We start from the raw sequence: 24,043 nt of genomic DNA on the forward strand, positions 1-24,043 counted from the left end.
TGCACGCCAGCGCGGCCGCCGGGCGGCAGCCTGAATAAGCAGAGTGTATATTCAGGGCGCGGGGCCCCAGACGATGCGGCCCCGGAACCTGGTCGGGAGACTCCGCCTGGGCCGCCCCAGTCACTCCCCCGTGAGGCGGTGCACGACCCAAGGCCGGGTCAGTCAAACGCGACCCCCGGAGCTGGGGCGAGGGACAAAAACCCGCACGTAACGACTGCGCCAGACAGTATCCTGAGCGAGGCCAGCCCTGGGTGCCGCATAGGGCGGGGGACGTCCCGGAGCCTGGTTGCTGCAGCACCGACGAGCGGATCGGGGCCCGGGCCCGCCACGCCCTGCGCTGGGGCGTGTCCCGGGAAAGGAGCCCTGTCCGTGACGGGGCGGCGCAGGGAAGCAGAGTCCCGAACCTGCGCACCCCTGAGTTCTACAGCGTGCGCCTGTGCCGACAGAAACTGCGTTCGCTCTGTGCGGCTCCGGGCGAGGCCTCAGCCCCGCGGAGCCCCCGGGTGCAGCGGCCGGAGCGGGAGTTATGTAAGCGCCGCCGCGCCCGCCGGGAGCTGTAGTCGTGCGGGCGCCCTGCCTGCCACGCTCCCCAGCGGGGGCTCGCCCCGCCCCCCGCCTCTCTGCCGCGAAGCATGCTGGGGCTGTAGTCCGTGGGGCGGGCCGGGCCGTTCCCCGCGGTCCCGCCCGGACTACCGCTCCCGGCGTGCTCCGCGCGCGCAGGCGCAGGGCGCGGCGTCGGTCCCTGGTAAACAGAGCGGCGCAGCGGTGGCGGGGCCTGGGTTTCACAAAGGGGTCGATGCGCGGTGACAGAGCGGCTTAGACTTAGCGGCGGCCCTAGAACGGGTGCCTATGGCGGAAGCGGGCTGCCCTGCTGGCGCTTCTGCGGCGAGTCCAGACATCGACCCCGACTTCGAGCCTCAGAGCCGGCCGCGCTCCTGCACCTGGCCGCTGCCGCGGCCTGAGCTGCCGGCGGAGGCGGATGGCGCGGCGGGCGCGGCAGAAGAGGGTGCAGGAGGCGCGCCGGTGGGGCCCGGGCGGGCCGAGGGGGCGCGGGCGAGCGGCGCGGCGGCGCGAAAGGGCGGTTCCCGGCGCAATGCCTGGGGCAACCAGTCCTACGCCGAGCTCATCAGCCAGGCCATCGAGAGCGCCCCCGAGAAGCGGCTTACGCTGGCACAGATCTACGAGTGGATGGTCCGCTCCGTCCCCTACTTCAAGGACAAGGGCGACAGCAACAGCTCCGCCGGCTGGAAGGTGCGCGGGGGTACGGGTCTGGCCGTGGGGAGGGATGGGCTCGGCCTTTAGCGGGGCGCCCGCAGCATGCCGGTTCCGGGGCGGGTTGTGCAGCTGGGGAGAAGCGGCTGCCTGAGGTGCCGTAGGGCTCCCTGCTGCCGAGCTGTTGGTACCGCTTGCCTGGGGCAGCTCCGTACTCACCTATAGCAGCTTGTCCCCAGCTAAGTTCGGCGTGCTCGAGGCTGGTGCCAGCGCTTAATCCCCACGCAGGAGTTGCTTGGATGGCACGAATCTGCCTGCCTGTGAGTGTGAAATGGCCCTGCTCAGAGCCAGCCCGAGCTCCAGCTGCACAGAGTTGGAGAGGGCTTCTATACAGAGAGCAATGGACTTCTCTCGGTGGGTCGTTGTGTTATTGCCCTTTGAGACTGCTGGCACCCTTTGTGCTTGGAAGGTTTCCCGAGAAAGGAGTAAGGGTCAGTTAAAAGGCTGTAGCTATGCAAGGTGAAGCATCAGTTGAAGAGTTTTTACATACGAGGCTGCGGCTGTCACTTGACTGTGCTAAAGCTCAGTGTAAATAACTGTTACATAGCAGACATTCTTGGCTTTCAAGAGGCTTTCTTTAAACTGAGTGCTGTGTCACCGAGTAGCGCCAGTGCTGCGGCTGTGCAGGGACTGGAGGGAAAGCAAAGTCTCGAGGTTGCCTTCTTTTGCTTTGGAGATAAACACGTGTGCAGCCTTTTAAGGGAAGAGCTAAACTCTTTCCTTTCTCAGCGGGTGGCAGCTTGGTGCTCCTTTCTCTTTAGTCAAATGGATTCCAACAGTGAGAAGGGGAGCTGGATGGCAAAATAGCCTCTCAGGCTGCCCTAATAGATTGCAGTGGGTGCTATGGTGACTGTAGCTTAAGGAACGTGGTCTCTTGCTCTGGTTTTAGCCTGGAGTTGCACTAAACACCACTCTGGCTTGCAGCCTGCTTCTCTGTTTGCAGCACTGGTTAGCGGTTCCTGCTGTAGCTCTGCCGCAGCTTGTGCCAGTGAAGCTTAGGGCTTCTGTGACTTCTGTATGTTCCATTCCCTGGTTGCCTGAGCAGTAAGGCAACACAGAAAATTGGAAAAAGGAACGCATAAACCCCCCAGATGACATTTTGTGGTACATTAGCTTGCAGCTGCTGCAGGTCCCTGAAGTGGCACACTGTGTGGTGACATGAGTGCAAGTGTTTGCTTGAGAGAGGGGAGGAACATGGTGAGAGGGACACAGCTGGCACAGTTTGGGACAAAACTTTTCACCTTTCTGGTTTATCTGGCTCCCTGACAGTTTCTGGAGAGTTTGACTAAAACTGACTGGACTTCTCCACCCACCCATGGTGCCTTGTTTGTGCAGATTGAATCCTTATGAAGATGTGATCTGGGACAGTGCTTAGGTGCATTTATTTTCAGAAGACTCTGTGGTCACACTGGGGGATAATTCGTACCGCCACAGGTTAGGCATGCTGTGCAGGTCCTGCTGCTGTGTTCATTTCTCAGGCAGCACTTGGGCCTGGTGCATTTTCTCTTCAACAGCGTGTCTCCCTCTGGCAGCAGTGCCCCAGACTATATATAAAAGTTCAGCGTGGCTTCTGAAATGCATCCCCAGGCGTCTCCTTGGGAAGATGGAATATAGTGAAGTGTCCTGCTGGACTGGATACTTGAGTAGGTAGGCTTCTGGCTTGCTTTAGTATGGCCTACTCTTGCGTTCTCTTGGTTCCTGTGTAACAAGGGTGTTTGGGTTGGCCCTGTGCTTTAGCAGATCGAACTTGCAGAAAGGCAGTGATGACAGTTTTGTGCAGGTCAAAGGACACAAAGGTTGAGGTCCCTGCTTCAGACACTGCTGTTGTAACTGGGTTGGGGTTTTTGGTTGTTTTTTAATCTGTGCCTTTTCAATATGAAATTAATTTGTAGTTTTTCATCCTGGGAAAGGACTTCCTCAGGCTGTCTTTAGTAGTGGAAAGGAACAGATACTTCTTGCCGGAAAAGATGAGGGAGGGCAGAATAACACCAGCTGTGGTGGGAATCAGCCTGTCTTATGCTGAACACAATTTTAAACCCTGGACTTGAACCAGTAGGCAGAAAACCACGACAGAAATGCAGCTGAAACTGCTTATGTGCCAGGGGAAACACTCCTAAACCCCAAACTTTTAACAACTATTGCCAAAGTCTGGGTTGCTGTGCTGTTCGTCTTAGGTGCCTAGGGGGAGGCAAAGCATGCTGTCTCTGCTGTGCTTTAAACCCTGTGTGCTCTCAGATCATGCTGGCAGAGCATGCCCTGTCCTGTGTGACTGCAGAGCTCTGTCATCTGCTCTTGCTTTATGTTAATGTACAGAGATTTGCGAGAGGATTTGTATCCATTGTATCGAGGTGCACTGGATGAGGACAGGTTGGACATTTATAGTTTCAAACCTGTGGAATCAACCAAATAATCTGAATTTGATTTTGTGGCTTTGACCTGACAGATGTGTGCTTTGTATTTAAACCAAATGGAGTAAACAGAAGATGTGTCTTTGGCTGAGGAATGGACCTCTCTGTGGTTTTGGTTTGGTTGCAACATTCCATCTTATTTTTAGAGCTGTGAAACTACGTTCTGTGGTGTGTGTGTCCTATTTTTAAAGTCTTCTTGAGTTGTTTTAGCTTTATTGATTTCTCAGTTTTGAACTGTGTGAATTTGGATAAAGGAAATTGATGTGGAGCTGCTGCTAAATGCTGATGTAACCTTTTGATGCCTGCCAAGAGAGTACTACAGCTCCCCAACTTAGGGAATCATAGAATGGTTTGGATTGGAAGAGACCTCCAAAGGTCATCTAGTCCAAGCCCTGGAGGCAGCAGGGGCATCCTCCACTAGATCAGGTTGCCCATAGCCCTGTCCAGCCTGACTTTGAATATCTCCAGGGATGGGGCCTCAACCACCTCCATGGGCAACCTGTCGCAGCAGCTGTGATGTTCCTGTGTGTTTGGGCAGAACCACACTGAAGTGTTCTAGTTGTACCTAGTGCGGTTCTAACAGGGAACTTCAAGTGGAGATAAAGAGAAACTCTTCTTGTACAATGCACTTCAGTTGCTATAAACCCTTCTAGCTCCTTGGGGTTTACTGATTGCTGCCCAGCTGCCATCCTCCACTGTACAGCTGGGGAAGATGGAACTGTTAGGATGCAGGGTGTGACCTCTGAATGCTGGAAGAACGTTTTCCAAGAAGGTAGTGTTTGTTGTTCTTGAACCACTTCAGGTGCTCTAAGGGAGAGATTTGCTGCGTGCACAGCCTGTCCTTTCCCTGCAGTAATTCAGCTGAAGTTAAGAATTAACCAACACCAAACTCAGAAGTCTCCTTGCGGTGGTGTGCCATGAGGCTTCTTTGTAATCATAGGATCACCTGAGTTGGAAGGAACCTCCAAAGCTCATCCAGTCCAACACCTCTGCAGGCAGCAGGGACATCCTTCACTAGACCAGGTTGCCCAGAGCCCTGTCCAGCCTGACTTTTAATATCTCCAGGCATGGAGCCTCAACCACCTCCATGGGCAACTTGTTGCAGTGTTCCAGCACCCTCCTGGTGCAGAACCCATTCCTCACATCCAATCTCAATCTACTCTGCTCTACTTTGAAGCCATTGCCCTTGTCCTTGCCCTTGCCCTGCAGGCCTTTAGGAGCAGTCCCTCTGCAGCCTTCTTGTACCCCACTTCAGGTACTGGTTGTAAGGCTGCTCCAGGTCTGCCTTCTCCAGGCTGAACAACCCCATCTCCCTCAGCCTCCTTGTAGCAGAGGTGCTTAATCCTCTTCTTGGTGCTCTGAAAGCTACTCTGTGGATAAGAGTAGCTTATCCACAGAGGATAAGCTTCCTTCTGGCTCTGGGATTACCTGGGGGAGGAAGGCATTGAGGGTTTTGAATAAAGCAGAAGTGCATGAAGCCCACTGAAGCAGCTTGCACTGGAGATTGCATTTCTGCAGCCAGGGGTGTGAGCAGGTTTGACACAGCAGTGTTAAGGCCTGGTCTTCCTCATGGAAACGTGGTGGGCATTTGCCTGTCTCTGTGTAGGAACTGAATGGATTTTAAACCCCCATCTCTTCACCCTTTGCTGAAGCCAGAGTCAGACATTTCCTGTGCATGCATCAAGGAAAGAGTAAAGACTGCTGCAGCATTGCCCTGCTTACAGGCTCTTCATCTTTGTCACACTGGGCAGCACTTGACTTTGAAGCCCTTCTCTGCTGTTCTGATGTACCCATTGCCCATAGCTGATCTGAGCTGTTGACCAGGTGGGTGGGAAGGTCTGTCTGAGGCCTCTCGGGTGCTTCCTTGCATGTGCCTTGCAATTTCGTTTATGGTGGTAGTGACTTCGCATGGCACTTTGGGGTGTGCTTTAATGGCCATGTTGTTCTTACGCTGATAGATGGACTCAGTGATCTTCGAGGTCTCTTCCACCTGAGACAGCTCTGTGACTCACTGCCTTACAGTGCCATAGTGCTGCCTCTGAAGGGTTCCTGGCCTCTCACAGAGCTGAGGATGTCTGACCTGGCAGAGCATGCAGGGAGCTCCTCAGCTTGGAGCCGCTCATGAGGGTCTCTGGAGCTGCTTGGTGAAAGAGTAATAGGCCAGCACACTAAGGCAAGCCTGTCCTCTTCTGAACTGTTTCTGCTGTGCTGCATCTGGTAGGTTCTGCCATGTTATCCTTACACCTTGCAAACAGATTCCAGCTCAGTGGATCCAAATATTACAGGGGCACTTGTTCCGGGGAAGCTGATTGCTGTGTCAACTGCTGTGCTGTGTTCCTGCAGTCAAACCTACACACAAGCAGTGGTCACTTACTAAACCAGTTACGTTAGCTGTCTGCTTACATCCATCTGAGCTGTGCTGGAGTCTGCCTGTGTCATTGAAGAACTTTTTTGGCTCAGATTTGTGAGAATTGTAGCTTCTTAATGTGGACAGGTTAAGGGCCCAATCACTATCAGGAGAGGTCTATTTGTGAAATTAAAGAAACACTTTATCTGGAAAGGAACATCTCATGGGAGCACTTAACACAAGGTTCCTTTTGGCTGCACTTAATGATGCTCTCAAAAGGATGCTTTAAGAAGACATTCAAAATACTTGCTTGACACCTGACCAGCTTGATGCCATAAAGCAAAGGGAAGCACAACTTGCATCTTAAAAGAATATAATTCTGCCTGACCCTCAGCCTGCTGCAGATTTGTGCACAGGGGTGGTCAGTTTAGTCTCTGGACCTCTCTGTGCAGCAGAGAGCTGCAGACCTCAGGCTGTGAAGGAAGAAGGTTACTTTCTGTTGCCCATAGTGTTTACTCTAAGCACACGTGTGAAGTTCTGCAATTACCTGTTAGGTCTTCTCACACTAAAAATGAGGAATCACAGAATGGTAGAGTCCAAGCCCCTTGACAGAGCAGGATCACTCAGGACAGGTCACACAGAGCATATCTGGGTGGGTTTATAAAGTATCCAGAGCAGGAGGCTCCCTGGCCCCTCCCAAGCAGGAGGCTCCCCAGCCCACAGCCTGCTACCCTCAAAGTAAAGAAGCTTCATTTTCCAGCCAGCCTGCAGAGAAGGCTACTCCTGGCCTGCTGAAATGACTTGTTCCGACAGGTTTCCTCTGCGCTGTCCAGCCCTGATTGTGCATGTGCCTCCCTGGCTCGGTGAACTTGTGCGCTGCCCTGCTCTTTGCTTTTTAGAGAGCCGGAGTGCTCCTCTTCTGGGCTCCCAGAGGCAGTTTGCAGAAAGGAAAATGTTCTTCCTAAGCTGCAGCTCCCCATCTGCTGAGCCTGGAGCCTGTGCCTTCTAGCAGGGGGTTGCTGGGAGCTGTTGCAGCTCCCTGGCTCTGCAGCAGTCGTTTACTTGCTGGAGTGCAGCTTTGTGAAATCTCTGCAGTGAAGACTTTTTCTTGAAGCCTTCTGAGCTGAGTGGCTTGGTGAGTGCTGAGACAGGCATTGACAAAGGCAGCAGGCAGGGCGTTCCTCCCCTGCAGCCTCCCAGGAATGACATGGCAAATGATAATGCAGCCTAATCATAGGCCTGGCTCTGGAACATGCTCTGTGACCATGTTCTTTGTGTGCCTCCAAGACAGTCACAATGCTGCAGGGTAGCCCCAGACACTCTGCTTTGCTCTTTCTCCCTCCCTATTTTTTGTTCAGGAATCTGCTGCCTCTCTGGTGTGCAGTGGAAACTTGCCTTTTCCTGGGAGGATGGCTCTGGCATAAGGGAGCAGTTCTGTTGCCCCCAGCATAAGGAGGACCTAGAGCTGCTGGAGAGGGGCCAGAGGAGGCCACCAATATGATCAGAGGCTGCAGAACCTCCCTCTGGGGCAGGCTGGGAGCCTGTTCAGCCTGGAGAAGGGAAGGCTCCAGGCAGACCTCAGAGCAGCCTTCCAGTACCTGAAGGGATTCCAGGAGAGCTGGGGAGGGACTGCTGACAAGAACTGGCAGTGCCAGGAGGAGGGACAATAGCTTTGAGCTGGGAGAGAGGAGAGTGAGACTGAAGATGAGGAAGAAATTGTTGAGAATGAGGGTGGGGAGGCACTGCCACAGGTTACTCAGGGAAGTTGTGGCTGTCCCTTCCCTGGAGGTGTTGAAGGCCAGGCCTTGAGCAAGCTGTGCTGGTGGGAGGTGTCTCTGCCCATGGCAGAGGGTTGGAACTGGATGAGCTGTAAGCTTCCTTCCAACCCATTCTTTGAGTCTATAAATGTCCAGGCAGATGTGGGCAAGCACAAAACTTTCAAAGCCTCTTTCCCGTCTTTCTCAGCACAGCTTGTGCCTGGCCACAAGTGTTCTTCTAGTGCAGGTCATGCACTGCTGCTGCATGGATGAGCTCAGCAGCTCTCCCAAGCAGGGCACGGGAGCCTTCTGTTGCAGCACTGCTTAGAAGAAAGCACATCACAGGAGGGGGAGTTGAAGCCTGGTTTTCATGTGAGGAACCCTGAAGTCTGAACAAAGCATTCTGATGTGACTTGCTCTAAGTGAAACTTCAGGTTTGTTTTTGATGAGCTTGGCCTTTCCCACAAATGTGTTCAGTCCCCTGGAGAGGTTGCCACTGGCCTCTCTGTGACCCACTCGTGCCTTTTCCGTAGCATCTCCTTGTGTACGGCAGTGGGACAGGAGGTTGGCCAATACTTGGTTGTGCTGCCAGCTCCAAGGGCAAATTCCCCATCTTGAGACCTGTCCAGTCCTGGGCAGAGTCCACAGCAGCACTGATGCTGTGAGGCCAGGCCTGGTATGATGACAAGAAGTGTTCCTGCCCTTTAAGTAGGGCTGGGGGCATTTATCAGAGGACATAATTCCCTGTTGTGGTAACTGAGATCTAGGAAGTAGTTTGTGTGTGCTGCTGGCCTTGTCTCTGTGGCTGGTCTGTGGATCCTAGCTGGTGCACAGAGTGATTGGGACCTGCTGTGTGGCCACAATCAATAGCTCTAGCCAAACCTTGATGAGGTTTACAGGCTCATCTTTGATCTGTGATGGATTTGAGGCACAGGTTGGCATTTTTTCCAGCTGCGAGAACTGCTGTGAGATACCTGGATAAACAGCAGTGACCACCCCAACTAGGTGTTGAAGAGGTCCCTAAGGATTTGAGGGCCTTTTCCTTATGCCTGGAGGTGTTGCAGTGCCAAGAGCTGTTGTGGACTGCAGGTGTACAGTCCAGCTGGGATCTTCTGTTGCTTATGAAGCTCAGCATCTAAAAAATTGGTGTTGTCTGTATGTGCTGGGCGTGAGCTGCTTGAGAGGAAGAGTGGAAATAAGGGCAGGGTTGCCTGGGTGTCTGAACTCTTGGTTTCTTCCTTGGTTTTCTGTGCTTGACCCCCACAGTGAGGCAGTACAAAAAACAGGCAGAGATAAGAGGCAGGAGAAGTAGTTTCTAAGGAAGTCCAAGGCTGCTGCTTGGTTAGGTTAGCCCTCTGAAGCAGCTGTGGAGAGTCAGGTGCTTGCGTTACGGGAGGGCTGAAGATGAGGAAGGAGGGAGTGGTCAAGCACTTACCTCTTTCTGCAGCTCTTGCCACTTAACCTCAAGTGGTGCCAGTTCTCTTGAGGTATGAATGTTGTTGGAAGCACTTGCGGCAGTGCTTGCGGCAGTGCTTGCGGCAGTGCTTGCGGCAGTGCTTGCGGCAGTGCTTGCGGCAGTGCTTGCGGCAGTGCTTGCGGCAGTGCTTGCGGCAGTGCTTGCGGCAGTGCTTGCGGCAGTGCTTGCGGCAGTGCTTGCGGCAGTGCTTGCGGCAGTGTGGTGTTTGCTGCTGCAGGCATGAAGCGCTGACCGTAGCCGAGCACGAGAGAACAGGATCGAGTTCCTTGTGACATGTTGAAATCCTGAACCCGCTGCTCTGAGGTTCGTTTTAGTGAGTGGGGATAAAAGGTGATGGGGGCTTACCGTGTGGACGAGCTGCTGGGCCATTCCTGGCAGGACTGGCTGTCGTCAGAAGTTCACGGATGACTCTCGGGTGTGGAGGATTAGTGGCAGCCTGATGGTTCTTACTGCTGCAGCAGCAGCCAGTACCTAGGACAAGGTGAGGGTCTGCAGCACTGAAAGCAGCCTTCCAGCGGGCGGGGCTCCACTCAGGGTCCTTTGCTTGAAACCTGAGGGGGAAGAAAGCTTGTGTGAAGATGTCAGGCAGGGCACAGACTGACTCGCGTTCCACCTTCTCCAAGTCCCCTGCAGTCAGAGGATAAAGTGAAAGCTAACACTACACAATTTGCACATCTTCCTTCTCCCTGAGAACTTTCCACCCTGCCTGTGCTGTTCTTCCCGATCTGCTTCGTTCTAGGATAGTACTTTTGATGAGATGGCCAGAATTGGCTTGGTGAGAACTTGTCCAAGAGGAAAAGGGTGGGGAGGGGAAAGCAGCAGGCAGGAAAAAAATGTGTTCAGAGGTGATAGGGAGGGGTGAGAGGAGCGCAGTTAACTGTTCAGAATGAGGGGAGCCTGTGTGGGAGCTGCAGGCTGCCTTTTCGTTTGTGTGAGAAAGGTGCTGCTTTTCAGCTGCTCTCCTGCTGCCAGTGCAGCAGCTTTTACCCGGGGCTGATTTGCCATTTGAACAAATCCAGTGCAAACATCAAACAGAGCATGGCATGGGCCTTAAGGAGAGTTGGTGGAGAAGCTGCTCAAACAGTGAATCTATCGGACTGCAGGAACACAGTGAATCTGCTGATTCTAGAGTGCCATAGAGTTTATCAGTTGCAGGATGCATATTCAGTAACACTTCTGTTAGCTTGCCGTTTGCAGCAGGGCTAGACCCAGGGAAGGCAGTTGGGAAAGGCAAGTTATATGTGCTGTGCCAGAGGGAAAGGTGGGAGAGGCTCAAAATGTCACCTGCTGTGAGTGCAGTCTGCTGCACGGCTTACCTCACCAGAAGTGCTGCAGGGGGAGGCTGCAGGCTCCAGGATTGCTGCTCTGTCCTGCTGAGGCCACCTCTGCAGTATTGTGTCCAGTTCTGGGCTCCCCAGTTCAAGAGAGATGGGGACCTGCTGGAGAGAGTCCAGCAGAGGCTGTGAGACTGATAAAGGGACTGGAACGTCTCTGCTGTGAAGAAAGGCTGAGAGCCCTGGGGCTGGTTAGCCTGCAGAGGAGGAGGCTGAGGGGGGACCTGAGCAGTGTCTGTAAGTATCTGAGGGGTGGGTGTCAGGGTGAAGGTGCCAGGCTCTGTTTGGTGGTGCCCAGTGACAGGACAGGGAACAGTGGATACAAACTGGAACCCAGGAGGTTCCTCCTCACCATGAGAAACTTCTTTGGTGTGAGGATGCTGGAGGCCTGGAGCAGGCTGCCCAGAGAGGTTGTGGAGTCTGCTGTGGAGACTTTCCAAGTGCCCATGGATGTGTTCCTGTGTGCCCTGCCCTAGGTGCCCCTGCTGTGGCAGGGGGGTTGCACTGGATGATCTCTGGATATCCCTTCCACCCCCTACCATTCTGTGATTCTTGTTCATGTGGCCTCTCTCCTGTTTCTCTGGTTTTGGGGTGAGAATGGTAATGGGCACTTTGGGTTAGAAGCAGTTTGCCTTTTCTCTTCACCTGGTTTGATTCACTGCTGTGCTCAAATTCCTCTGAGAGCTGTATAAAAATTAAGAACTTTAGTCAGGGTCCTGCTGCTGGGATCTGCAGAAGGGTGGAAGCAGCAGTAGCTCCCATTCAGTGACGCTCATGTTGAAGCTGCAGGCTGTGTTTGGGGGTTTGCTGGCGTGCTCTGTGGTGTGTTTAGTCTTCCACAGGTGTGCCATGGTCTTGGAAAGTTCTTTTGTGTTGATGTTTTGCTACTTGTCAGCTGCTGGTTGTCGTGGCGGTTTCACCCTTGGTGCTGCAGTGAGACGTGGCACTGCTTGCTAGAGCTGTCAAGCATGTTCAAGCAGAAAGAGCAGGTAGTATGAGTGGGTCTGTGTTAGGAGCTTTTTTGCCAGGTGCTGTTGGAAGGCATTCATGCTGGTGAGGTGTCTAGGTGGGAGTTGTGCCAGCCATCAGGTCCTAACGTCTTGCTGGTTTTGTTTTTTTTTTCCAGAACTCTATTAGACATAACCTGTCCCTGCACAGCAAGTTTATTAAAGTCCATAATGAAGCCACAGGGAAGAGCTCTTGGTGGATGCTCAATCCTGAGGGTGGTAAAAGTGGCAAAGCACCAAGGCGGAGAGCTGCCTCCATGGACAACAGCAGCAGGCTGGCCAAAGTCAGGGGTAAAGCATCCAAAAAGAAGCCTCCTCTCCATGCTGCTTCAGAATCCACTGCTGACAGTCCTGGCTCCCAGTTTCCTAAGTGGCCTGGGAGCCCATCCTCCAGAAGTACTGAGGACTCAGAGGTGTGGAACACGTTCCGGCCACGCACCAGCTCCAACGCCAGCACCATCAGTGCCAGGCTCTCCCCTATCCTGCCGGAGCAGGACGACCTCCACGACGAGGAGCTTCTTCCTCCTCTGGTGTATTCCAGTGCATCTAGCAACGTCCCACCGACTGTGACTGAGGAGCTTGAGCTCATCGATGGCTTAAATTTGATGTCTTCCAGCTCATCTGTGTTATCTACCCAGCAGTCTGCCTCGGGTACTCAGATCCAGAGGGATTCCAGCTTTTCCTTGCGGCGTCCAGGCACAGCTGGCCAGGGCACTACTTTTGGCAACTCCCTGTTCAACCCTGTTGATATCTCACTGCAAAGCTCTGTCAGCCATTTCTCAGCATCTCAGACCTTGGAAGCTCTTCTGACCCCCAGCTCCCCACCTCCAAGGGATGTTCTGATGACTCAGGTGGATCCAGTTCTGCCACAGAGTGGTAGCAGGATGAGCAGCAGCCGCACTCTGCTGCTGCTGGGGGGGCAGGCCAGCCAGGGTAAGATGAGCTCGGGCAGTCCTCGAGGGAAGCCTACAGAGCAGCAGGCAGAACCAGTCAGTGCCAGCGTTTTGCCAACACTTCCCACAGTGATGTCTCAAAGCACTGCCAGCATCACCAGTTTGAAGGCTCCAGTTTCTGCAGCAGCTGCCCAGTCGGTCCAGCTGGGCAGTCCACTGCTGCTTTCTTCCACTAGCCCTGCTCCCTTGGGATTGAACCAGGACAGGCTGCCCATTGACCTGGACATTGACATGTACATGGAGAACCTTGAATGTGATATGGATTACATAATCAACAGTGAACTCATGGATGGAGAAGGACTGGACTTTAATTTTGAACCCATTCTGCCTACTCCCAGCTATCCCAGCACCTCACAGGCCTCCAACCACACCTGGGTACCAAGTTAACTTCAGGAGCACAAAAAGGTGATTGTGGTTCTGTCAGATGCTACAGCTCTCTAGTGTGAACAGCCCTCTCTGGGGTCCCTATACCCAGCTCTGCAGCAGTTAAAAGTTCTTGTTGGAGCTGCATTTGCTCTCTGAGTAAAAGGCTTCTGGGAGAGCCATGTTTCTTTAGAGGAAAAGATGTGTGAAGGGAAGCAGATTTAACTTAGCAGCTAGTAAACCCAAATGAAACTCATACTGGATCTCTCCACCAGAGGTGTTGGTCTGTGCCATGCAGTGCTTGTAGCTCTGATGCTGAGATGCATGTGCTGGCTCCATAGATAATGGCATGGTTCTGCAGACACAGGGCAGCTGAACTGAGCCATGCACAGGCTGCCTTTCCACCCTGGTTACTGTTATCCTTGCGTGGGTGTGCAGCTGTGAAGCTTGACTGTCCCGTGTGCAGCCGCACACAGTCATTTACAGTTTTCAGCCCGGCCCTTATCTGAGGGAAGGTCCACAAGGTTTGGTCAGCTGGTTCAGCAGCGTTAACTCCCCAGCTGCTTGGGTAGCCCTTAGTGGAGAGGGGAACAGGAGTCTGCAGTTTGAGTGGAGATGGGAAGGGGAAGCATGTGCTGCTTCTGTCCCATGCACAGGCAAAGCTGTGGGCTCAGTGGGCTCTGTGCACCAGAGTGTCTGGAGACACTGGCAAACAGCATCCGTAGGAACCAGCGTTAAGGATGCCTGCCTCTCTGAGGGAAGCTCTTTAAGGGGACAGATAAATAATTAGAGAAATTGAGTTCATCTGGCTGACAGAAATGGATGGTTGTGGGCTGGAGCATAGTCTGAATATTGATTGGGAAATGCAAGCCTTGCTCAGAATGTTTCCTGGTTAGGAGACATTTGTTAGTGTTGCAGATTCAACCCCCGATATTGGCCGGCTGAGCAGGCAGAAGTGCAGATAGCAGATGCTTCTTCATGGTCAGGAAGCCCCTGAGCTTCAGAATGATGGAGACTGAGTGAAATCAGCATGTGCTTGACCATAATGCTCTTTCTTAGGCACCTGAGTCACCTGGTGATAGTTTGGACTTGGTGACCTCTGGAGACACATTTCAAGCTGCATCTTCTGATGCCTTCTGCTACTGTTCATGTTGGAGAACAGTTATTAAGTTAAATGCTCTGCCTCAGTTCAGCCATCCCAGACAAGTGTTTTGGATCCAGACAAAGCAAAATGCTGTGAGCTGGTGGTGCTTAAGCTCTGGGACACATTGATCCACTACTGCATAGGGGCTTCTGACACACAACTGTAACTCTCTTACTCCAAGTTGCTCCACTGTTTAGGATTTCATTTATTGGTCATGTTCTTCTGTCTGTGCTCAACAGATCTCCTCACTGTTGAGAGAGAGGAACAGTCCAGGTTTTCTAGGTAGTTACAGGGCTTGTTAACTTTGCTCCTGCTGAATTACTAAATGGTTGTCTTAAATTTAATGTCCTGCTGGATTTTGACCTACTGGAGCAAGTCCAGCAGAAGCCACAAAGATGATCAGAGGGCGGGAGCACCTCTGCCATGAGAACAGGCTGAGAGAGTTGGGGCTGTTGAGCCTGGAGAAGAGAAGGCTCCAGGGAGACCTTAGAGCACAGCAGGGCTGAGCTGGAAGGTCTCCAGGGACAGAGTCTCAAGCACAGCCCTGGGCAGCCTGTGCCCATCTCTCCCCACTTGCACTGTGCACAACTCCCTCCTGATGCGCAACCTAACTCTGCCCTGCTCCAGTTCCAAACCACTGCCTTCAGCCTGTCCCCACAGGCCCTTCTGAACAATCCCTCCCCAGCCTGCCTGCAGGTCACTGGCAGATAGTGAAATACAGCTCCAAGGTTTCCATGGAGCCTTCTCTTGTCCATGCTGAACAGTCCCAACTCTCCCAGCCTGCGTAATGCCACTCTGTGATTTGAACAGACAGAAACTGAAGCTGAGAAATCATTCTTTCATTAGGCAAGAGAAGAGCTTTGGGATGCAGTACTTTGTCTCTCTGCAGCACTTGGGAAGTCACAAACTCTATGCTGCTCATAGTGCTGGAAGCTGACAGGATTTTACCGCTTTCTTGGAAGTGGAGTGCTAAAGAGCCTGTCCCACAGTTTCACCAAGAGTCTGCTCCAACCCCCTGCTGCTGTACTTGGAGATCAGACTTTGAAACTTGCCTGTGCCCAACAGAGATGCAGCACCTGCAGAGTGCCCTTAGGCACTGAGGAAGACAGTCAAAGTGCAGATAGTGTTCTTGAGCAGGGAAGATACAAACGATGTCATTGCTGCTGCTGTGCTCTGGTAGCTGCAGCTGGTGATGCTGTCCTTCCCTGCCTCAGGCTGGGGATGTGCAAGCCATGCAGAGTGACTTACAGGAGTCCTGCTGAGTGAGACCAGAGAACAGTAGCCACAGCTGGAGTCAGACCAGGGCATGCAAGTGCTCGGTCTCTAGCATCCACACTTGTCCTGAGCACTTCCCGCAGGTGTCCTCTGTTCTGAAGGTAGGAGATGTGGGTGGCCACCCAGCTGTTTCTGAGCAGCTCAGGGCATTGGGGCTTGCTCGTCTACCTGCTGGATGTTTCTGCAAGGCAGCAGGTAGAATCTCTGTTAATAGACTCAGCAGTGAGTGTGAAGTCCATCCATGCTTCTAGGAGACATTAATTGATGATCTTTACTTGTTCAGTTAGACTCCCTACTGCTTCCTGGAGAACTCTTTTGATCCTGCCCAGTTTGGTCTGGGCTTATGGTTTTCTTGCTGTGCTTTAATTCCTTTTAATCCAAACTCTCTGTTTTGGTCTACCAGAAGATTGGTAAATAAATCAAACCTCCTTCACCATGTAGTTTCCCAGAGTGCCTGTTGCTCTGCCTTCAAGCAGGAGCTTTAAGTTCCTCTTTCAGGATGATTCCCTCTTGTGTAGCTTCTTTCCCTTTCCAAAAGTCTATTTAATGCTCTCCATTTCTGAGAATGATGCTGAGGGGATGCTCAACACTTATCTGACTCCTCTGCCTTCTGAGGTGGGTCACAGCCCTATGATGGAGGCTCTTCAGCAGTATCTGAAGTCTGCTTAGACCTGTTCCAGTGCTGCTTTGGACAACTTGTGGCAGCTTCTTGGAAGTGTGGCAGAAGACCTGAGAAGGAGTCTTTAAACCTAAGGGAAAGGAGAGCTAACTGGAAATGCTTAGTCATTTGTAGATGGAGAGAGCTGGGGCTGTTCAGCCTGGAGAAGAGAAGGCTGCAGGGAGACCTTAGAGCAGCCTTCTGCTAGCTGAAGGGGCTCCAGGAAAGCTGAGGGAGAGACTTTTGACAAGAACTGGGAGTGCCAGGATGAGGGACAATGGCTTTGAGCTGGGAGAGGGGAGAGTGAGAGTGGAGATGAGGAAGAAATTGTTTAAGGTGATTGTTGGGAGACACTGGCACAGGTCATCCAGGGAGGTTGTGGATGCCCAGAGGTGTTCAAGGCCAGGCTGGATGAGGCCTTGAGCAACCTGTGCTGGTGGGAGGTGTCCCTGCAGGGGTTTGGAACTGGATGAGCTTTAAGGTCCCTTCTGGCCCATTCTGTGAGTTAATGATTTTTAGGTGGGTGTGGGATTTCCTAAAGTGGATGAGCATGAACAGTTTCCATCTTTGAGCTCTAAAAATGCCTTTCTTTAGTCTTCTCCCTACCAGTTGATATTTGTGGTTAAGGTGCTGAGTAATTTTCCTTGCTGCTGTTCTGCAATGCCTCTGGTGTTAGGCAAGTTATTCCTGAAACCTCCTCATCTTGTAGAGCTTTGTTGGTGCCCTCAGCTTACAGGATGAGCTCTTGCTCCCAACCTTAGTGATCTTGTTTCATCTGCTTGTCTGTGAAGCTTGGAGCTGAGCAGTTGCATCCTCTACTTGCTCCTGCATTGCTTAAGGTCTCTTGTGGTCTGTGTCCTTTGAGCAGCAGGAGCTGGCCAGTAGCAATGAGCTGCTTGTCTGTGCAGCCAGGAATCTTCATGGAGCTGAGATTTAACTGTTCACTCTGTTTTTTTTTTCCCCAGTGTCCTTCAGGTTTTGAACATTGGGTTCTGACTTCACTTCCCACCCCCGGCAGAGAAAAGAATTGGAGCGTGTTGGATTCGGTTTCCCTGCACACCATGCCTTGGGCAGAAGGAGCTGCCCACCTGAGAAGATGTGGCAACCCGCATCTGGCTGCAGCAGGAGGAGATTCAGAATCGCCCTGTTCTGTGCCATGGCTCTTCCCACACACCTGACCCTGCCTTGGAGCACCTGGAGCACATGTGGGCTGTGCGTGGCCTGAGAGGAGCCCTGGTGAAAGCCTCAGCCAGAAGACTGTGCCAGGAAATGGCGGTGCCCCATGGGAAGAGTCGGATTTCCAGTTGGCATCTCTCAGTGCTGTCCTCTCTCTGCTATGGCAGAAAGGCTCCTGGTGCCTTGAACTGGGCAGGGCTGGCTGTGCCCTGGCGGGGCTGCCCTCGGGGCAGCTTTTGGGTCTTCCACCGAGCTATCAGATGTGCACCTGGTGTCCCACGGACTCACGGAGGGGTCGGAAGGAGCTCATTGGTGGAAGACCTGTGTGGAAGGGGTGTGCTGCTCCAGGGAGCCCCTTCCTGAGCACCCAGCCTTGTTCTGTGCGGCAGGGCAAGGGGGGGGAGGGGCAGAAGGCTTCCTCTTGGCAGCCTGACTGGAACAGGAGGCTGTTGAGTTTTTCACTGTGCCAACTGAGCCCCACTGAATCAGAAGCACGTTTTGAGAAGTCCCTATGCTGTTCTCAGCACTTTCCCAATACACCAGGCTGCTGTAAAATAAGCACAGGTGCTAATATCTGTTTCTGGCACAGAAAATCTTCATTTTGGGTTTGTTTCTGATCAATTTTGCTACAGCAGAGAAATTGAAAGCCTGGGTGTGGCCTTAACAGAGCCCTGGTTGCTTTTCAGAAGGGCATTTTCTATAGATTAAATATTTTTTTACTAATCTGGGAACTTTCTACAGTGAATCTGAAGCCAATGTTAAGTGTGTCCCCATTAGGGGCATTAGGCATCTCTCCTGAGGAGGAGGGTACCAGTGGCAGACTTCTGCAGAGCTGTGTGAGGGACAAGTGAGTTGGCTGTTGGATAGCATCTGTGGTTGAGGGGGAAGAATTTGGAGGTCCCCATGGTTTCCAGCCACCTCAAGGAAGAGTTGTACATTATTGTAACCTATCTGTAAAAGTAGCTGCAAATGACATAGAAACTTTTCTAAACCTTTTAAGATAGATATTTTAATTGAAAATGAGATTATTGGGTAAAAAACAAACACGCACCACCTTTGCTGCATCTGCCCCCTGGATGCCACATAACACTAGGAGATGGGAGGGAACAAGCCTGTGGCATTTTGGGCCAAGAAGCTGAAAATGTCGTTGGAAAAGGGGGAAAGCCACAGCAGTGCCACTGGGGAAGGGCTGCACTGGCCAGAGGAGGTGGCAGCTGCCTGTGTGGTGTGGCATGGTGCCACAGCTGCACAGTCCCTTTCCTGGCCTGGGCATTCCCAGACGAGAGCCTGATGTGAGGGAATGCTAATCGTTACCAGCACACTCCTCGGCTAATCCCTGCAGTAGCTACTCCGCAGGACAGATTCCCTGGGCAGCCGAGGGGATGAGAGGGACTGGGTGGTGCTGGATCTGCTGACACTCTGAGGAGCCTTTCTGGGCACAAGCGCTTGGAGTTGGTGGCTCCCTTTTTGGTTTCCAAAGGTTTTTGTTTTCTTGCTGAAGCTTGGCTGGTTCTGGGGATTTGAAGCCTGTAGGCAGAGCCCTGGGGTTGTGCCTGAAATCTGACCTCTATATTCTCAAAGGACAGGAGCCAGAAATCAAGAGATTAGCTCAGAGCATTAGCCAGCATGTCCCAAATGCTGCCTTGGTGTTTGCAGTGGCAGGGTCTGGCGGGCATGATGCTTTCATGCTCTTCTGATAGGCTTGATCTGACAGGAAGCCTCTGCCATGTTTCTGAAGGTGGCAGTGAATCCTTGGAGAAGGTTTGGATCGTGCAGAGGAATGCCCCATGCTATTCTACCACCTCCTTTGCTCTCTTTTCTCAGCTTCCATTTCGTTTTCATTTGAGTGGAGATTGGAACAGGAGTGGTTTGTCTGGTTACCTGCAGCAGGGAGCCTTCAACAGTCTTCCCTTGGATCTGCTCTGCCATTAGAGCCTTGCAATAGTTTGATAACCTTTGCTTTGAAGGCTGCCTTCATGTTAGACCTCATGCTGATATGGTTCACATTTACCCATGGTCTTTATGTCTGTCCACACCTCACTGTAACAGAAAGACCAACCCTGGATATCAGTCCAGACTGGGGGTGATGAGATGCAGAGAAGGCCTTGGGGGTGCTGGTGGAGGAGAAGCTGGACAGGAGCCAGCAATGGGCACTGGCAGCACAGATGGCCAAGGGTAGCCTGGGCTGCATCCAAGGCAGCATGGGAAGAGATGCGGAGAGCAGGGATCCTGCCCCTCTGCTCTGCTCTGGAGAGACCTCACCTGCAGGGCAGGGTCCAGCTGTGGGACCTCAACACAAGAGAGACCTGCACCTGCTGGAGAGGGTCCAGAGGAGGCCACAAACATGATCAGAGGCTGCAGAACCTCTGCTGTGGGGACAGGCTGGGAGAGTTTGGGCTGTGCAGCCTGAAGAAGAGAAGGCTGCAGGGAGACCTTAGAACTGCATTTCAGTACCTGAAGGGGCTCCAGGAGAGCTGGGGAGGGCCTGTGGGAATAGCATGAGGGCAGTGGAACTGGAGCAGGGCAGAGTTTGCTTGGGCATCAGGAGGAGGTTGTGCACAGTGAGGATGGTGAGACACTGGCACAGGCTGCCCAGGGCTGTGCTTGAGGCCCCGTCACTGGAGACATTCAAGCTGTGTCCCTGTGCAGCCTGCTTTGTTTGGAGGTGTCCCTGCTGCCTGCAGGGGTTGGACAAGATACCCTCTGAGGGTCCCTTCCAACCCGCTGCAGTCTGTGAAGCTGAGATCCCAGGCCTCGCTGAGCTGAGTGATAGCTGCACAGGCTCATTGCAGCTAGTTCCTTCCACAGCTGAGCAGAGCCCCTATCTACCAAGACCCTATGGCATCTACCACACAACCCACCCTCCTGGCCTGCAGCTTATGGCTCTGCTAGCATTTGTGTTGTGTGGCAGATGCCATCTTTCAGCTTGCACCCCAGGGGGAGATAACCTGATCCACAGAGCGATCTGCCTGGCTGCCAGAGCAGCAGTGTGTGTGAATCCCGAGCCATTCCTCATGGAAACAGCACTGGGAAGGCCAGTGTTAGTTACCCACTGCTTCAGACCTCCAGCTCCACAGTGAGCTGGGCTGTGGGGCTGCAGTGCTGCCTTCAGCCTGTCCCGAGGTGTGCAGCAGGTGCAGCGGTGCTGGGGCCTGGCCCCTCAGCACTGGGCAGTGTGCAGCTGAAGGAGCTGCAGCTCAGGGGCACAGGCTGGCTGTGGCTGGTGCCCTGCAGTGAGAGTTCCTAAGAGCAGAACTCACACTGTCCTTTAGTAAGGAGCAGGGCACTGAGCTGGGGTTCCATTTGCTTTTTTCTTCTCCCCCATACTCAGACTAGGCTTTTGGGGAATCTCCTGTCCTGAGGTCAGCAATGGAGACAGAAGCAGCTCCGGCTGGAATGCTGCTGTACCAGTGTGCTAATGGGCAGGTGCCCTCTGCTCAGCACAACTGGAACTGGCAGTGGTTAACAAAGTTCAGAAGACTAACAGTGCTCTGGGAGTCCTCAGTGAGCCACTGGTGCAGGCAGGGCAGCTTGGATCATGGAGACAGAGGGCAGGGTGCACAGGGTCTCAGCCTCTTCTCAGATAGCTTCCTTTGCCTAAATCATGAGCTTCGCTCTTCTGAAATTAGGAGATCCTAATGGGACTTGAGAGACTTTAAAGTTCCTCAGCTGCTGCTTGCTGCAAGGCTGTGCCTGGCAGGGGTTTGGTCAAGTCTTTTGTGTTCTTGCCTGCTGTTGGATTCAGGAGAGGGTCTTGCTGGATCTTCCTACAGCATCAGCACTGCAGGTCCCACGGCAGTTTTTGTTCTTGACGAAGGACTGAGCTGGGATTTTGAGAGCAGCTGTGAGCTGCTTAGGAAGGGAAGGGGCCAGTAACATGTGGAGTGATGCTTCTGGATAAGTGCTTGAGGACAGTGGGCAGGAGAGCCTTGGCACAAATGTCTTTATCTGCTGAGGACTGCACTGTGAAACCCCCATGCAGCCCTGTGCTGTGGAGGTTTGAGTGCCCAGCTCCATGGATCCTAGCAGGAGGCAGATTCACCTGAGTGCAGCAAATTGCTGGAGCCTTCTTTGTAACTTCAGCATAATTTACAGCATTCCCAGCTTCCTGTGAGAGCTTGGAGCCCTTAATTGTCCTCGTTGAAGTGTTTAAAAACACGTCATCCCCTGCCCTGCACTGCTTGAGAGACAGCAGCTGGATCATCCTGGTGAGAGCAGCAAAGGCAGTGAGAGCATTCCAGAGCCTGGGAATACAGAGTGGGTGAGGTTTCTATTAGAAGCAAGTAGCACTAATCAGCTTTTCCAAAGGAAATGCCCAGAAGGCTTTTATATAGATCATAATTTGCTAATTTTCTTACTTTGTTGCTTATTTATAGTCACAGTCAAATGCTTCAGGGCTAAACCTTGCTGCAGGAACCTGAGTTTGGTGCCACAAGTCAGAGTGCCTTGGGATTGGTGTCCTGGACTGCCACCAAATAAAGTGCAAGTTTGGACCCACTGTCAAAACCCTCACAACACATCAGTCAACTCTGGGGCATAAGCAAGGGATAGTCTGGGGTTTGTCTCGGTTGTATGGCTGAAAACATTTTTTGGTAAGTGGGGAAAAGCAGGAGATGACTGCTGAGGCCCTGTGAGAGCTGGGGAACATCTGGGAACCCATCTGCACAGCTGCTGTCCTTCACACAAGGGATTCTCTCTCTGCAGTGGTCTCCTCGTCTCCCCACACCCTGATGCATCTGTAATGGAGGGACAGCAATCTCTGCTGGAATCCAGACTGCATCTACCGGTGGTGTAAAGCAGGGAGAAGAGGCAGCAGAAACTGGAGGAGCTGCTGCTGGTGCGTTTATGGCAATGTTCTACTGTGTGTTTGCAGCTGGTGCTGTGGTGTTTGCTGTGGTGCTCCCCAAGGTGTCTCAAGAGGTTTGGCTAGGTAGAAGATAGGTCACTGCTGAAAGGAGCTTTCTTCATGGGGCAGTGGTGGTTCTGTGAAAGAATGCTCCCAGCACAGCAGTCTTCAGCTGGTGCCATCCCAGCAAGGCTTTCTGCAGAGCTAGCACAGACGCCTGCTGCACACAGGGCAGGCACCAATAGCTGGCAGCTTCCACCTTGTGCCCCCTGCAGGCGTTTCCCCGTTTCTCACACCTTTTTACAGGATAAATCTCTGCTTTTGCTGGCTCCGTAACAGTGTAACTTCTGGACCATTGCAGGCTCTTTGTTACCATCTGTGCTAGCAAGACTGTAGAATGTACTAGACTAGGGGGGGGATCTTTGACAAATAAAAAACTCTAATCCTCTGCTCTATGCCTCATGAACTTTGTTCTGCTTCTCCAGGGAGGACTATTTTTTTCCCTTGCCCTTGGTTTCTTTCACCTACTCTGTTAGCTTAGGCCAGACTCTCACTGTGGGAGCCCATAAAGGCTCCAGCCTCCTCTGCAGTGTGTCAAGCCCCTCATTACAACACACTGGCAGTGCCTGGGGACCCATGAGGTTGCCAAGCCCTGAAAGTGACCCTGGGGAGACTTAACTTCTGGGACTGGGATGTCTTGGCTCAGGGTCACTTTTGATGTGACACTTGCGGTAGCCACCAACAGCACTGCTGTGCTCCAAGCAGCTGTGTGGTTTTGCTAGCTCGTTTGCAGCCTCTCTAGTCCCAAAGACCTCGTAGCTGTCCCAAGTTGTCACTACAGAAGTTTGGGCCTATGAAGCAGCTGCCTGCAATGCAGCAGTGCCCGAGTCAGTGCAGACTTCCACAGCTGTTGTGCTCGGCTCAGTTTCTGGCCACAGGCCTGCTCTGCCCCAGCTGCTAGCTGGCTGCTGAGTGTGTCTGTGCCACTAGCCACAGGACCTGTGTGAAAGCACAACAAGGAAAGGTGTTCCCCTGCTTCACATGCCCTTCATGCTGAGGTAGCTGTTGTGTGGGCAGCAGGGAGGTGGTGGGCACCATGCTGCCTGCTCCTGAGCTGTCCTGGCTGTCTGTCCCCAGCACCCACGTACTGGATTTTCACCTCTCCACTGCCGTGGTAAGACAGCAGCCATAGACCTGGCTTTGGGTTGCGCAGGCCAGGACACACCATGTCTCCCACCACACAGAGTGGGCATGGCACAGCTGTTGCCAAGCAGCCTAGGCTGTGCCTGCCAGGACACCTTTCTGCTGCAAGCTGTTGTAGGAACCTTGGTGACTACTTTGGACATGTGCTTTGGTGACTACTTTGGACATGTGCCCTCAATGGTCCCAGGTAAGGTGACAGTGGCCTGGCTCCCACGGTGTGCTGTATATCCTGGAGGCTTCCTGCAGAGCTGGCCTCTGGCAGCTCTCCTCCTTGCAGCCAGAGAGAAGAGAGAGGAATGTTGTAGTGCAAGCACATGAAGACTGCAAGGGGCAGCAGGGCAGTGTCCCAGGAGTTGAAGTGGCCAGGCTTGTGTGTCTTAAAAGTCATCTGCTCACCTTGGTTGCTGGACTGCCCTTTCTAGGAAGCCTCCAAGCCTGGGCCTCAGGGCACAGAAGAGGAGGGAGGGATTCAAAAGCTAACCTGGAGGTGGTGGTTTGGGTATAGAAATTTTGTGAAGGGTCTGGTCAATGAAATCCTCACAGGTTTCTCCAGTGCCACAATCCTCCATAGCTGAGGTACCTGCATGGGGCAGGAGTCTCTACTGGGACCAGTGCTGTCTTGCCTTCACCAGCGACACAGTGGGATCAGTTGCACCCTCAGCAAGTTTACAGCTGGCATCAAGCTGAGTGGTGCAGCTGACATAGCTGAAGGACAGATGCCAGCCAGAGGCCTTTCAACACCTGCAGAGGGTTTATAAGAAAGCTGGGAAGAGACTTTTGGCAGGGCTGCTATGACAAGACAAGGGGTGACGTTTTGAGACTG

At 52.9% G+C, this 24,043-nt stretch overlaps 1 protein-coding gene across 3 annotated transcripts; it reads left to right on the forward strand.

Moving 5' to 3' along the window:
- The first annotated feature begins 70 nt into the window (after positions 1–70).
- FOXO4 (forkhead box O4) lies at positions 71–22,468 on the forward strand. 3 transcript variants are annotated; one of them, XR_010305868.1, is made up of 4 exons: positions 71–1,251; positions 11,722–12,960; positions 16,961–21,763; positions 21,876–22,468. XR_010305868.1 is itself a non-coding variant. In XM_064159671.1 (3 exons), the coding sequence occupies exons 1-2, from the start codon at positions 850–852 to the stop codon at positions 12,940–12,942; spliced, it is 1,623 nt and encodes a 540-aa protein (XP_064015741.1). In that variant the 5' UTR covers positions 71–849; the 3' UTR covers positions 12,943–12,960; positions 16,961–22,468. The 3 variants fall into 3 exon arrangements, 1 of the variants encoding a protein (XP_064015741.1); XR_010305867.1 differs by having other exon boundaries at positions 16,961–17,735; positions 21,267–22,468; XM_064159671.1 differs by having other exon boundaries at positions 16,961–22,468.
- The last annotated feature ends 1,575 nt before the right edge of the window (positions 22,469–24,043 follow it).

This window comes from Pogoniulus pusillus, chromosome 19 (assembly GCF_015220805.1).
Source record: "Pogoniulus pusillus isolate bPogPus1 chromosome 19, bPogPus1.pri, whole genome shotgun sequence".
In the NCBI taxonomy this organism is placed as follows: Eukaryota; Metazoa; Chordata; class Aves; order Piciformes; family Lybiidae; genus Pogoniulus; species Pogoniulus pusillus.